The 15,450-nt window shown below is 44.5% G+C and overlaps 1 protein-coding gene and 1 long non-coding RNA gene across 3 annotated transcripts in view; one reads left to right on the top strand and one right to left on the bottom strand.

Annotated features, from left to right (window-relative positions):
• Positions 1-2,894: 2,894 nt before the first annotated feature.
• The window catches only part of LOC130524361 (intermediate filament protein ON3-like), a 39,262-nt gene continuing 26,706 nt past the window's right edge, over positions 2,895-15,450 (bottom strand). Inside the window, exons 2-10 of one of the 2 annotated variants that reach the window (XM_057030437.1) lie at positions 6,040-6,163; positions 4,930-5,138; positions 4,758-4,818; positions 4,569-4,664; positions 4,296-4,460; positions 4,087-4,212; positions 3,774-3,994; positions 3,644-3,696; positions 2,895-3,561 (exon numbers count right to left, since the gene is read on the bottom strand). In XM_057030437.1, the coding sequence (XP_056886417.1) occupies positions 3,416-3,561; positions 3,644-3,696; positions 3,774-3,994; positions 4,087-4,212; positions 4,296-4,460; positions 4,569-4,664; positions 4,758-4,818; positions 4,930-5,111 (1,050 nt within the window). In that variant the 5' untranslated portion in view covers positions 5,112-5,138; positions 6,040-6,163 and the 3' untranslated portion in view covers positions 2,895-3,415. Of the gene's footprint in view, positions 3,562-3,643; positions 3,697-3,773; positions 3,995-4,086; positions 4,213-4,295; positions 4,461-4,568; positions 4,665-4,757; positions 4,819-4,929; positions 5,139-6,039; positions 6,507-15,450 lie in introns of those variants that run through there. The other variant, XM_057030436.1, reaches the window with a different exon arrangement.
• Positions 6,502-8,698, top strand: LOC130524367 (uncharacterized). Its single transcript, XR_008950116.1, has 3 exons — positions 6,502-6,643; positions 7,417-7,494; positions 7,721-8,698. It is a non-coding gene; the product is annotated as an uncharacterized LOC130524367 (long non-coding RNA).

Raw genomic sequence — 15,450 nt, 5'->3', positions numbered from 1 at the left:
GCCTTAATGAACGGTGGGGCTGGTTCCATTGACGTGTGCCAGGAGAAATCCTCCATCACCACAATGCAGCAGGCACACACGGGGTTTGGTCCTTCGAAATTCAGCCCACCGCAGCATCGAGACGATTCTTCATATTTTGTTCTCCTGTCGTGTTCCTGGTCATTACACCCAGTGGACCAATTCATCATCTGTATTCAGGACAGGGCTGCGAAATTAATCTGCAATGACATATTTGGTGCCACATAAGGAAAACTGTCGAGGCAGCACCGCTACAGATTACACCTGGATTATTTTGCGAGTGTGCATTAAAACCATTTTTAAAAATGTGTCTTAGGAGAAAGCATGTTCTTTTCCCGACAAACAATAGAGCTCCTTTTCCAACAAAAGGAAATTGATGACATATCAATCGTCACTCTTCCAAAAGCGAAATCTCTTTAAAACCTTTCTGTTGCTGTCCCCACCCACTCAGCTTGTTATGCAGCTCCGTTACCATGCCGGCTGCTGCAGGTGTCAGTAGAGACCTTAATGCAATAATAGTCAAAGACACCGATCAACATCAGCCACCGCCATCGATCGGTCCTGATAATGAGTCTGGCAGAGCTGCTTCCTGGGGGAACACATCCATACACATCAACACGGGCTGCTTTTACAGCTTCTTCTCTCAGGCTGTATTGAAACCTGCAGACCCCCACGGAAGCTACTGTAACACAGAATGCTTGGTAGCACTCTTGCTCACAAGCACGACGGTAGTGAGTTCTATAATTTCCACCCATCCGTCCAAAGTGAAGGGATGATCCCCGACGTTCCAGTTGGGTTGATTGGCCTCACAGTATCACGTAGACCATTTGATTTCTGGCCCGTCTTGTTGACATTTGAACAAACATTGGATCCCAACTCTTTGTTGACGAGGTGCGAGCGCGGAGGTGGAGGCTGCGGAAGCGCGCAGTAAAACAAGCGAGAGCAGGTCTTATCAACACCCTCCAGATGGGGCCCCATCTCTGCATCACTGCCTCCGGAAAGAGGGATTTAGCTGACAGAGTTCAAAATTAGCTCAGGTATCTATCATTTCCCACTGGCTACAAAGGTTGGTGTCAGAGCACCCGGCACAGGTGATCTGTCTCCTTACGTCTATCGGTCCCACCTCAAGGTGCCATCATTCAAAACACCCAGGTCGTGCAAGAGGGCGGTATTCGCTCGGGAAGTGTAAGAAATCTCGTTATAGGACACGTAAGCACTTGCTTAACTTCAACCCAAAAGAATGAAATAAAAACTCCGAATGCATTCATATTGATTCAAAATAGAGATAAAAAATCTGTATAAGTTGAAGGTAATTCTGCTGAAGTCACCTGGTTAAAGTGACTTAAAGCTTTTCTTTCATCAGAATTACAAATAGGAATTCCTGTTTGAGAACCTGGAGTGCACTGAGTATCAGCCTGGGTGTGACCCGACACATGTTCCAACACACATAGCATAAAATACACACACACACACACACCACACACACACACACCAACCTAAGCACTGTAACTGACAGCTAACAGCATTTGTAATACTTGTATAATCAGAAGAAACATCATTGGTTTAAACAGCTGCTAATATACAAAAGAGACCATGTTGGGAGAAAAACCCCACTGTGGCTCCCAGGTGGCCACCAATGCTCCTGAAAAATATAGAGCAACACAAGAGGCGTTACATTGCTCTCTGTGTACCTTCCTATGTTTGGATTGCGCTTAGAATGTACTTTCTCTGCAGCGCTACGTGGTTAAGTGCAGTTCAGCCTGAAATCACAAGCACACCACCCACGGAAGGCAGGGTGGGACCAACAGCCTCTGAGGTCAAAGGTGCAGCAAATTTCCCCCACCTGGAACACAGAAGGTGGATCCAAAACTGCCTGTTTAAGCTTGTGTGTCTTGAATTTTACCTTAGATAATGCCAGGAGATGTGTTACCTTTTTAGTGTAAGTGTCTTCTGGAAAGGATCCGATAGCAATTTACATATTTTCCAGCCAAAGTTTACTCACGGAATTAACAGAAGAAAAAAAGAATTTTAAAACTCACTGTTTACTTACTTTCAAGCAGGTCAACAAACCAACACTCTTTATCATGGGAAACAACATTTTTGTGGCTTTTTGTGTTTGTTTTCAAAGATAAACATAGTGCATATGAGAGGGATGAACTATTATAACACATGTGCTACACACACACAACACACACACACACACACACTCAATGGCACTAAGTGATTTGACCCCTGCTATCTCTTCATGCAGCACACTGCTCATTGTGGCTGCTGTTATTCACCAGTATTGATCGAGGCACCGAGGTTTGTGAAAGGTGTAATGTTTATCGATCGCCGTGCCGGGTTCGTGTTAAGGGTGAGGTCAATCTTTTTCAGTCCATCTCAAGGATTTCTTCCACTTCTCTGGAGGAGTCCTGCTCAATCTATAGCCCATTACTGCACTCATTCACTCGGGGGCGCTTGCTATGGACGCATCAGCTAATTAACCTTTCTTTCAGCGGTGGGTATAGTCAGATGGATCTAAGATCTGATCGATAAAAGAGCCAACACGGCCTGGATTATACCTTAACTTTGAACGTTAGCTCTGCATGTTTGCATTGGTGTTATTATACAATGCAAATGTTTGCAAGGTTCCTTTTATTTTAACTGCTTATTTTCAGGGGATGAGATGAATGAATTGAATCAATCATAAGATGAATTTGACTGAGTGAGTGTCTTTGCAGATGAGTTGTGGAGGCGTAGCAGAGCCATGGTGCAAGGCTGCCATCGTGTGAAAGCTTGAGGTAAAGGCAAAAATCTCCTCGTTAGAGCGGAGATGTACGGGTGTTGAGGTGAGGAAGCAACTGAGGAACACTAAGAGTCAAAGGCAAAAGAACTGAGGGTCTCAGACTTATTTTATTAAGCAATGATTGATGTAACACTGCAACATATCAGCTTCTGCTGTGAGAAAGCTTCAACAAAATAAATCTGGTTACAACTGTTTTTGGGTGTTTTTTTCTTGAAAAGGCAAATACAAGCATGGCAACGTTTGATAGAACATTAAATTGAGCAAGCCCACAGCAAAGCTGTTCAAATGTGAGACTATCTTTATCCTTCTGAGATGCATGGTTTTACTTTAGGGAGGTTGAGAGCAAAAAAAAACATCAACTGCTTTCTTTGTCTAGGTAAAGATCTTAACCATCCCTTTTGGCTTCAGTGCAGAATGAAAGACAGCCATGTTTGCCTTGATCATTGCCTTGGTCCTGGTGTGTTTAAAGCCATCTTCAGAAACTCAACTTTAGGAATCAGATTTATCAGATATTCAGCTGTTGTGTTTATTCTCACAATATTGCATAGCACCATGAAATTTAGCCAAAACTGGGGTGTTTCTGATGTGCAGGAAGGGTGGTGTTTCTTCTTAATAGGTCCTCTTGCTGCTGACTGTTGAGATTGTAGATTTGGTGATGGCTGGACCGAAACCATAGCTGCTGCTGCTGCTGCTGCCGCCCATGCCCATGCCCATGCCTGAACCGTAGCCATATCCACCGCTGGACTGGAGCATTCCTACAACAGAGGGACAAAGGATGCGTGTTATGTTTCTTTCTGCTTTAGGTAACAGAGATCTAGTTGTCCATTAAGAACTTACCTCCACTGGACTGCTGTACGTGGATGGTTGCGCTGGAGCCGCCGGAGGCCAGTCTGGTGGCAAAGTGATCAATAGTCAGTGTTTGAATTGAAAGTAGCCTTGAAAATCAAAACGTTTTCATTCATCCTACCTGGTCTCCTCTCCTTCCAGCAGTTTCCTGTAGGTGGCGATCTCAATGTCCAGGGCCAGCTTGACGTTCATCAGCTCCTGGTATTCGCGCACCTGGCGGGCCATGTCCTGTTTGGCTCTCTGCAGAGCATCTTCCAGGTCCTTGATGCGGGCTTTGGCATCCTTCACAGCCAACTCACCGCGCTCCTCAGCCTCTGCAATCTGAGCCTCAAGGTTGGACCTCTAGAGGGAGCAATGTTACAGGGTGATGAGTTCCTCTTACTCTCAAATTTAATCTTAGGTCACCAGAAGAATGGAACGTTTTCCAAATATACCTGTCCTTTGACAGCCTCGATCTCATTCTGAAGACGCGCAATCATGCGGTTTAGTTCAGCAATCTCAGCCTTGGTTGAGCGCAGGTCATCACCGTACTGTCCAGCGGACATTTGCATCTCCTCAAACTAGTGTGAAAAAGAAAATGTGTTTGGCCAAGTCGTGCAAGTCAGTATGAATTGGATGGTGTTGTGGTCTGTTTGTCACGCACCTTCTGTTTGTACCAAGTCTCAGCCTCGGCCCTGTTGCGGTTGGCGATATCTTCGTACTGAGCACGGACTTCAGCCACGATGGAGTCCATGTCCAGGCTGCGGCTGTTGTCCATCTCCACAATAACAGAGGTGTCCTTGATCTGGCTCTGCAGCTCACGAAGTTCCTGCAGATGAAATGAATGGAAGATAATTGTGATTTAAAATCATTAGCATTTCCCTGAGACAAATCGTAAACCCAAACTCAGAGACGGTGAAATTTAAAAATGACGTACAGCCTCATAGACGGCCCTGAGGAAGTTGATCTCATCCTGGAGCGCATCAGCCTTGGCTTCAAGTTCCACCTTGTTCATGTAGGCAGCATCAACATCCTGGAAAGAAAAGCATGTGCCACAATTGAACCAGATACCACAAGTATACACTTTTATTTTTAGTTATTTCAAGGAAAGATAAAGAAATCGCACCTTCTTCAGGAGCACAAACTCATTCTCTGCAGCTGCACGTTTGTTGATTTCATCTTCATACCTGTTGGAACAAAATATAATTCTCCATCACATCTGCTCCTTAGTTTTGCTTTCATTTGGGCCACTTCAGTGGGTTTACACCAGAAGTAGGGAGCAGCTAACAATGACTCACTTCTTCTTAAAGTCCTCAACAAGGCCCTGCATGTTCCTCAGTTCTCCCTCAAGCTTGACCTTCTCGTTGCCCAGCCCATCGAGCTGTCTGCGCAGGTTGGCGATGTAGGCCTCGAACATGCTGTCAATGTTGGAGCGGGTGGTGGTCTGTTCCTGCAGGAGACTCCATTTGGTCTCCAGCATCTTGTTCTGCTGTTCCAGGAAACGCACCTGTGGAAACACAAAACCAGAGAAGCATATTAGGTTTAAAAAAAACTAAACTAAATAAAGAAAAAACTCTTTAGACACAGTCATGTGTAGATATTCAGAGCCTCATAATGGGCGTCACCTTTACCTGCGTGGCTTAACACACCGCTCCATATTTGACTTGCCACACCCTTGTCACAATACTAACACTACTAATTCATTAATACAGCTCGTGAAAAAAACGCCATTTGGATGTTTTTGTATATCCAATAACTAAAGAAATGCAATATAATCTATTTAGGTATCTGTGTCTCTTTATTAGCTATGAATAAACTTGTTGAACTCCAGTCAGTCCAGCAAAAAAAAAAAACTAGGTGTGGTAGGTGAACTACAGGAGACAAAGCAGTGAATTCAAACAGGATGAGTGCTGTGTTCTCTCAGTTTTCTTCTGAGTTAACTTTTCACAGGCTTTCACTGCAGATTAAAAGCATTTTCATATGGATTACAAGGCGGCAGATACTGAGCGAGGTATTTAAAAAGGCAATATGAATGAGGAGATAAGGTGCAATGTTCAAAGGACGGGCATTTTGACTGTGGGCAGGGAACAGATAGTCACGAGAAGAAGTTATTATAATTCCCACCCATGTTTGGATAGTGGGTTGAGCCTGCTACGACAAAATGGGGCCTGCAAAGCAGCAATGTCAGGGCTTGATCTAGTGGCTCCAGCCACTGAAACTGTGACCTCTGGGGTTTTATAAGTAATCATGTTTTAAAGGCTGTAACTCATTGATATATACAGGTTGCTAAGATAAGATTCACAACATTGATTCATCAGCATTGTAGGCAGAGAAAAAAGTTTGCATGCAGTAATGAGATCACGGGCCCTGCAGTAGATGGTAAATAAGCCACGTAAAGGACTACTGACCTTGTCGATGAAGGAGGCAAAGCGGTTGTTGAGGGTCTTGATCTGTTCCTTTTCCTGTGTGCGAACAGCCTGGATATTGGGGTCGATTTCCAGGTTCAGAGGGGCCAGCAGGCTCCTGTTGACTGTCACTGCCGTGATGGGTGGCGCGATCATGGCTGCGCTGGAGTAGCCAAATCCACCTCCACCCATTGAAGATGAGCTGTAGCTGCCGCCGCCGCCGCCGAAGCTGCTGCTGGCGAAGCCACTGCTGCTGCCATAGCTGCCGCCAGCACTGGAGCCGAGGTTGCCAAAGCTGCTCCTACTGAAAGAAGTTACTGGTCCAGACCTCCTGGTGCTGGTGCTGTATTCTCTGACAGAGTGTGACTTCCTCATGTTTGCTGTGGTTAGGGTTGTCAGCTGAGCCAAGGAGAACTGAAGATGTGCAGGCGTCAAGAGGAGAGCCAAATCCCTCTGAGTGTCTGACAGCTGCTCCTGTTTGCTTTTATGCAGTTCTGGCCAAGTGGGAGGATCCTCCTGAACCTGTACTCTCACTTTTACTGCCCTGCCTCCTCTCCACCCCAGCCTTTGGCTCTGAATGACAGGAGTGGCCGATCCTGTAAAACAGGTAGGAAGGGATTGTCAGGAGATAAGCTGTGACACACCCTAAAGAGAGAGGTGGTGAAAAAGAGACATATAGATGAAGTTGGATAGTGAAAATATGGTTAATGCCAACAGAAAGGGAGACTTTTACTGAACTGTTAGTTAGCTGCTAGTGTGGAAGGAATCAGTGATAGCAGCAACAAGTCAAACACCCTCCTGCACATTAAAGTAACTTCGGCTCAGACCTTAACTTTTGTTAAATATTTTTCAAATAATAACCGCTATAAACTAATTACTTAATGCTACAATCTTTCTTTATCGTCAGGATAATAATTATTGCTAAAGCACCTGCTCCACCCATTTTTAACATCCCATTTGTTCCCACTCTGGGTTCAGCACAATGACTCGGTCCTCTCTAGACATGAATAACCGGCGTCTCTGTCCAGACACGCTGCACCCGTAACCACATTACAGCAAGCAACAACAATATCCAAATGCATCTGCAATCTTCAAAAGGGGCTTCGAACAGAGCTCAGCTAATGTGAGACCACAGCACAGGTCCAACAGGAATAAAACCTGCACTCAGCATATTTTTGAAACAAGTGGATGCAGGAGGCTCAAATATCTGAGAGAACTTAAGGACGTATTATTACAGACTGTTCTGCCGAATGCATCTTCTTTAATGCATTCAATTAGAAGAAGTGTAACTTTTTTGAGTGTCCCTGTTTGCTCTATTAAGAGTACTGCATCAGAAATGTGATTTATGCTTCAGGTTCAGTGTTTGTTTTTTTCCCGCAGCTCTCATCTCACCACACCCTTTTGTGCCGTGCTGCAACACTACCACTCTTGTTCTGTCCATCTGCATCTCTGGTGTAGGTGAGGCCTGCATTCTTCTCTGTTCTGTTCTTTTCACACAGGCATGCCTTTAATTTTTACCATGGTGTGGAACTTTAGATGCATGTCCCTGCTGTCCAACAGCTATTTGGGGAGAATTTATGCGCTAGCTTAAACTTTACACGGCAGGGCAGGACGTGAGAAATTGAGATTTCTGTGACTTGTTTCCCAGTGTGCTCACACCTGCTTCTGTCTGCCCTCTTCTCAGGTTGTGCCAGATTTAAAACCGTACGCCCAGAGATCAACATGACCGCCCTAAATCACAGCCATAACAAGATGCTACAGGCCAAACACACCTTTCACTAAAGACGTCGATAAAAATCAGACAAGCTTTGCAGCTTCAGTTCGGCACCAAAGATCAGAATTTAATTGTGAAACCATTTGCTTCTGCACCCCGAGCAAAGTTTCAACTCACAGTTTAACAAGCTTTGTCTTGTCAAGCTCGTTTGAAATGTCAGGTCATTCGTGAATGTCTTTTCTCAAGCCTAGTCAAGCCCAACTCTGAGGCGTTGGGGGTGCACGTCCCGCATACTAGTAAAATCTGATAATTTCTGGGATGGGATTGTACAGGTGTTGGTGTCCTTGTGCAGTATGGAGGTTGATTTTTTGAGTAATGAAGTGACTCCTGCATTTTCTGGTTAAAAGCCAAGATGTGATTAAACACCTTCTGAAGATTGGAGATGGTCAAATCACACGGTCATCATCTGTAATTCTCTCCTCTCTCAACTGTAGCTCTCATCTGGCTGCCTTTGTTGACTTTACCTCTGCTTCTAACTGGGTGTACGTGTTATTCCATCAAAACCTCAGCGCGAACAAGGCGAACGTGAAGACCCCAGGATCTGAGGTTCATCCATTGTTCTTTTATCTTCCCCTGTGAATTCATGATTGCGTCTCTGCCAGGTGAAAAACAGACCTGAAGTCGACCATTTTGCAAGCTGGCGTGAAGGTCTTTCTTGAATTTGGAAACTTCCGTTGATCTTTCCTGTTTTTCTTCTTATTCAAAAGTACTCTAGCTGATATAAAGACATGCGTGAGGCCAACAGTGAGCAGGCCCACCTGCTTCCACAACCAGGTGCAAAATAAACAGAAAATGTTCCCATGTCTTTAATGGTGTGCAGCTTGCAGGCTTCTATATATGTTTACTTATCGGTAATCCTTTTTTTTATGTTAAATGTCATTTATGCAGTCAAATGAGACACGCGAGGACAGCGGAGCTTCATCTGTGATCCCTAACATGGGTGTGTCTCTTGGGAGAAACACACACACCTATGCTTGTACTTGCATCTTTGTGAGGACTCTCATTGACATAATACATTCCACAGACTCTTACCCTAACCGTTACAATTTCGTGCCTGACCTTATCCAGAGCTCTAAACTTAACCTTAAAACTCAGGCTTAATCCTCAAACAGTTGTTTTAAATTGTGAAGATCAGCCAGAATATCCTCACTGTGCACGTTGCTGTCCTCGGTGCACGTGCAAGAAGACACGCTCGCATATTGCTCTGGGCTTTCTTGCACGTTCTTGCAGAGGATTTTGACTCCCTTCCTGCTCATTCTTATCATTGTTGAAACTGAATTGCAGCCTCATCAAACTTCAAAATAGTTTTTGTAGTAGTGGTGCAGAATGATCAGAATGAAGGTGTAGTCTAGATAGCTATTTACACATGTAAGTGATTGATCGTTCGCTCATAATTTCCTCGTTTCACAAGGGCTCCTTGTCTGTGGCTTTTTTCTTTTTTCTCCTCCATTTTGTTTTATTAGCCTCAGAAGCTGAAACCAGTTTAACAACTACGGCTTTTCTCTGGCTTCCTATGTCTTGAGGTAATTTACTTTTTCATTGTTTGCTTTAATGTAGTTGCCTGTTTAACATTCTTAACTCAACATTCCCTTTAAGTGTTCCAAAACAGATATCGTGGGAGCGGCCAGTCGCTTTTTGCCCTCTCCCAGCATGATAAAAGTGCATTTAGCAAATTATCTATTCATTTTCCACAGCGTCGGTCCAGTCACCTACATTTCTGATGTGCATCATATCTGGGTGGAGCGCACGTTTCCCACAATAGCTGTGAAAAGCTGAAAGTCACGACATTTTTCTGGTGAGAGACATTGACTCACCTCCCAGTTGCTGTTTTTTTGCTTAATGTCTTCAGCAAAGTGTCACAAAGCTTTTGGAAATGCTGCTAAAGTTGTTAATGGATTATATTCCCAAGTGCCCTTTGGTCATTGCATTCACCACTTGTGCTTGGAAGCATACTTCAGGGGTCAGAGTTCAACCAAAAGGCCTCCTGAGCACTAGTTTTGTGATACTCACATACTGCAGAACGTTGATAAGGATTACCCTTAATTGTTGAAAAAAATGCTCCAACATAAGTCAAATACAGGCATGGTTGTGACTGGTTCAACTGGTCTGCGAGTGGGTTGTGTGCGCTGCACAGTGTGGTGCACCAGCTCCGCCAGGACAAAGTCCCACTGTCATACTGGCTGTGAGACTCTGTAGCGACCAAAACGCCTCAGACAAATACTCAGCTAATTTCGAACATGCACAGACAGGACAGAAATGATCTTTTCAGATGTGAATGTACAAAGTGGTTCTCTGGGCAGAAACTCAGTTCCGTGTTTGTGTGTTCAAGGGACACACCTCACGCTGCTGGTTTTGGAGTCCCCGTAGACTCTGTGGGTGTGTACACCGCAATCACGAGGACTGGATTTTGATCTTTACTGTCCCACCACCTGGGAGACGCACACACCTTTACAACAGCAGCCCCACGCCATGCATGAAACTGTCATGTGAACGCTGGAGAAGAGAGAGAAATGGAGAGAGAATGTGATATTAAGGGTGTAAAATGAAAAGTGTGTGAGTGTCTCGGACTGACACGCTTAGCTGCATTGCAATTAGCAGCAAAGTCAACATTCTCGACACCTTTTTCCAATCCATCCACTCTTGATGGCTTAAAAGGTCACTATGAGATATCACTTTACAGTTTTGGACTTTAACACATTACTCTCTCCCACACACACTCACACACATAGATACACCCAAACACACAAAGATTTACTATTGCATGGGAACTCTGGCACAGTCAGACAGGATGAGTCACAGGTTCATCAGACTAGAAAGATCATTATTAGCGTCTCATCTATGAAGTGTAACGAATCGCCGGCTTCCTGGTGTGACTGTTTCACTCGACAATATCAGTTCCCGCACGAGGTCACGAGGCAAAACTGCACACCTTAAACTTTTCAGACCACTACAATATACGCCCACTAACCCGTTTTTGAATACCAGAAAGCTATCCATCAAAGCTAAACACTGCTATTACTTTGAGAACTGTCCGTTTGGACCTCAACTACCACTTTTGCTGCAAGCGTAAGAGTTTGTCAAAGATTCTGACTATAACTTTCATACTGTCCAATATTTTTTTTGCAGCTTGAAGATAATTTCACCTGTTACCTGTTGATAACTTTATTAAGTTTCCATTATTTTCTGCCTTTGCAGCTTATAGACTTAGTGCTGAAAAGTCACTTCAGCACAGATAGAAACTTGTCTGAGCAGGAGCTCTGCCTCCGGCTATCAAATTCCTGAGCAGGCCACCGCCCACCCACCTCTTGGCCTATCACAGGCCCCACAGTTACAATACATTCCCCAGTGTGCACTGGCCCCCACCCAGATGTTCATCACTGTCGTCTCTACGAAAAAATTCCCTCAAATATTGACGCCAATAAAAGTTGTAAAAGGAGGGCCTTACCAAAATAACTGCAGCATAAATGTCTCTTTAGCGAACAATCCCAAACCGCTCATAGTATCTCACGGTTCTGATACCTGTGAGTCACCTCAAGATAAAAAGTTTCATTTTCCCCTGAGAATCCTCATGGCTCTCGGTGAAACGGGCTGCAATTCTACACCGATCACAAAGGCAGGAAGGTGTTTAGGTGAAACAGTGAATAAAAATCCTTCAACAGCGTTTTGTTCCATGTTTTGTGACACATTTCATTCCCACACCATGACGTTCTACCACAGATATGCACCGTAGCACCCTGTGTATGTTTTTGTTGCCGTGTCACTTAGCAACCACTATCTGAAAATTACGTACTGATTAACTCGGCTTCAGGGCCGACGTGTCCACATTAGAGTCACTTATGCGCCGCTTTTGATTTATGATTTTTATGATGTGGCAATGTGTGAAACTCCTGCCTCGATTTAAATAAGGAAAAAAGAGGATTTGAGAATGAGACACACTTGTAACTTTCGTCTTTTCACACTCCAGCCAGGGAGGGGAAAGTGAGTGTGTCACCGAACCACCACACCCTTTTTGCTCTGCAACAGCCTCGAAATCATTAACCCACGATGAGCAACAGCTAGCGGGATGTCAGATGTTTGATGTCAAACTATCACTCCGAGCCCAGAGAAGACTCTAGAGATTAACAGTAAACCAATAAAATGTAATGGGGGGGTTTTAAATGTTGCCGTGAACGAGCAGCCTGACAGCGTGCACACCTACGAAATGAGATCAAGTCTAAAACTGGAATGAATGTGTTTTGTCCCGTGGTTATTCCTCATCTCATCAGGTGTCCTCACCCATCTCAGGTACCGGTAATTACTCTTCCTCACTCACACAAATGTCATGTTTCAAGAGCTTTTTAGAGCTCAGAGGACAGCTGAACCCCCCACCCCCACCCCCCCCCCCCCCCCCACCCCCAAATCTGATCTTATTAGCATGATCATCTCTCTCAAATTAATTACGCAACATCTCACATGCACACCACATTTGCCAACATCGGCAGATGGTGATTGCAAAGTTGTTCCTCGAAATGAAATTGAGTGGATAAACAAACACAAAGTGATTCTGGCTTGGACGTATTTAATGAGAAGGATTCTGTTGCACAGGGGAACTCCAGCAGACTCCTGCACATTCCTCGCTGAGTCTCACCAGAGATACCCCAGGAATGAAATAAAAGCACATCCACACCTCCAACTTTACTTACTCACAAGTCTACATATTTGCAAGAAATCCTTGAAGATAAAGTTGAAACAGAACCAATAACGGGAATGATTATAACCACAGTCCTCATTGTTACGCAACATTCATAGTCAAATACTTGATCCAGCCCCTTGTGGTATCTGCATGTGTATGAATGGTTACTATTCAGGTCACCACACCCAGATGCTGCTTCTCCGGAATCGGGTCTGATTGAAGTGTAGATTTGTTTTGGAGCCAGACTCAACCAGCTCTCATGAACAACAACAAAAAAACATGTTCAGCAGAAGTCGACTAACCTGTCAGTGAGTATTGGTGGGTGATGATGGATATGATCTGACAGCTGATAAAAACCAGACCGAGGGGGTAAAATGCTCAAAGTTCTGCAGTTCTTGTAACATCTGTATCGCGTCAACTTTTGCTTTTGACTTTTTAAAGTCCGCCGCTCTTCACTTAAAATGCTGCACAAGCAACTGTTGAGGATAAACAGTAAAGCAATAAAAATAAAACTATGATAAGACGTCCTTACTATGAGAGGAAATAGCAAAAGCAAGAAAGAGGTCAGTTTGGAGCCCATCGACAGGGGCTCTGACAGCAGTGGGGGGGTTACAAAAGCAGTCAAGGCGAAATGCTGCCAAGATTTCTGGCAACATTGCCTAATTATTTTAAGATTGCGTCCATAAATTACAGTCTAGCCAATGGTGGAAAGGTTCTGCAGGTGTGATATAACCCCATCATGTCTAGACCTTTAGATGAGAAGCAGCATTTGACACAACCCACAAGGGCTTGAGTGAAGAACAGCCAGTTGCAACCCTACGAACGTGCACCGACGAGGCATCCATAAGTCTCCAGAGCATAGAGACGGAGGCCTTTATTTAGCTAAACTACTGAGGTTCAGTCACAGGGTTGGAGTGCACTGTGGTCTGAAAATCTGCAGCTCTCCCTCTGCCAAGAACACTGCTGTTTCACTGGTTTGTGTTATTTTCCACACTCAGCGTAAATCGACTGCAGCTCTGTGCCCACCTGAGTCCGAACTATGCAAAGAGACACCAGAAATCTTGAAATTCGAGACGTTGGACTCAGGAAAAGTTCATGTCCGGCCTAACCATGGCTTAAAGAAGGAGCAACCTCAGAGACCCTGGTTGTAGAAAGGTCACCTGACAGGGAGAAGAAGGGAGAGGTGGTGTCCTGGCAGGAGCGTGGAACGGTGACAATAACAGCTGCACTGTTTTTATTGCATCTGCATAGCTTCTCTTTTACGAGGGCTCGGTAGGCGTGGGTGACAGTGACAGTGACAGTGCTGAGGCTGCAGCGGGTCGCAAACTTTGGTTTTAACAAGAATTTTGGCACTCCTCAACATGACATCCAGAGAGATACGCTGTCTTCCTTTCTATGCAAATCCTGATCCTCCATCTGTCAGTAGTGTCCGCCCATAATCTTCTCCAGAATTCAGACCTGTTCCTCAGCCCGAGAGAACAGCTCTTTTTCCGTTTTGTTTATTCTTTTCTTTTCTAATCAGCCGATGTTGCCAGTACCAGATAATTTCTTCAACTTGGGCCTTGTTCTGCCCCAACTTCCACCTTTGACTAATGATTTAATCGAGTAGATATCTCAATTAAATCACCTTCAACAAGGGAGTCATTCGCTGCAGCCCGGACTTATCTCCTGTTTGAAGTGTGAATGGTTCTGTGGGACTCCCAGTACTGAGTCACCACTGAACCAGTAAGAGTGGAGGGTTTGCACTCCTACTGGGCTGGTTGACTAATCAATGTGACTTCAAATTAAATCTGTAGGTGCGAAAATATCCCGTCTCCCCATCACCTACAGACTATCGACTTATGTAATGCATGAGTTATTGGATGTTATATAAGTTGCCGTGCAAGTCTTCACTCATGCATTACATGTTAAAACTGGATTTCTGGAGCATATGAAAGGAAAACCTTTACAACAGCTGCACTGGTGCAGCTATGTTACCCTCAGGTGCTCACTCAGTTCATCTGTACGGCTGCTGGAGCCAGCCTCTGGCCTGCGGCAGCGAACACAGCCCCATTGTACCGAATAAAACTTTAAACTCTATGCCTGTGGCTGCATGCCAGAGATGTCAACCACCAGGTTGAGGAGTGGGAAGAGCTGCACATCAATCAATCACTGCAGCCAGGTTGCCAAGGGTTTGTTGTTTTTTTGGGGTTTTTTTTATTTTCTTAGTTTGACTCTTGTGATCACAACCTCGCCCAGTTTTTCACGTTTACACTGGAGGATCTTCATCATTTTGTTTCACAGTCCATTTATCAGGGATTAAATATGGGCCCCACACTTGTCAAACTTATTAATAAAGGAGCCATAGATCAAGAGAAGTTTTGAAACTCGAAACAGTGAACACGGCAACCGAGCTGCATCGACCGAACCATCAAATATCTGGACAACGGGACACTTGGCCTTGAATGCACCTTTCAGAAATGAATGAGTTAATCCTTTTGAACAGCCGAGTCTGTGGCTGCAGCAGAGAAATGTGTGTGTTTTTGCTGTGTGAGGCAGAGGTTGTCGGGTCAGATTCCTCCACAGGGCAAGACTCTCGGCGTCACTTTCAGTGGCTCAACGGGTGAAACGTTGCATCAGGTAAATAACTCACCGGTATGTTTCTCTGCAAAACTATATTGGAAAGTTTTGGGTTATTGGCAACTTTTTTCACATTATTTCGATCTTTATTTAGTCTGCGTGCAACTTGAAACCTGAGTTTGTTGACAGGACTGTTGTCAAAAACCCAGGATATGTAGTGTAACTAAGTGTCTCCATTGTGCACATGACAATAAAACATCTTACTCTGAATAACCTGCCTGTTGAAAATTGTCTGTAGTTCTCTGTATTTAAGAGCATAATGTTGATGCCATGCTGAGCACAGCAAGTGTAACTGGAATAAACCAGCAAATTATTGGAACAGCTCAGTGATGAGACACATGACAACAGA

The sequence above is a fragment of the Takifugu flavidus genome, chromosome 4, assembly GCF_003711565.1.
Source record: "Takifugu flavidus isolate HTHZ2018 chromosome 4, ASM371156v2, whole genome shotgun sequence".
In the NCBI taxonomy this organism is placed as follows: Eukaryota; Metazoa; Chordata; class Actinopteri; order Tetraodontiformes; family Tetraodontidae; genus Takifugu; species Takifugu flavidus.
The sequence above is the reverse complement of the archived record's forward strand: the minus strand, read 5'-3'. Positions and strand labels throughout refer to the sequence as shown.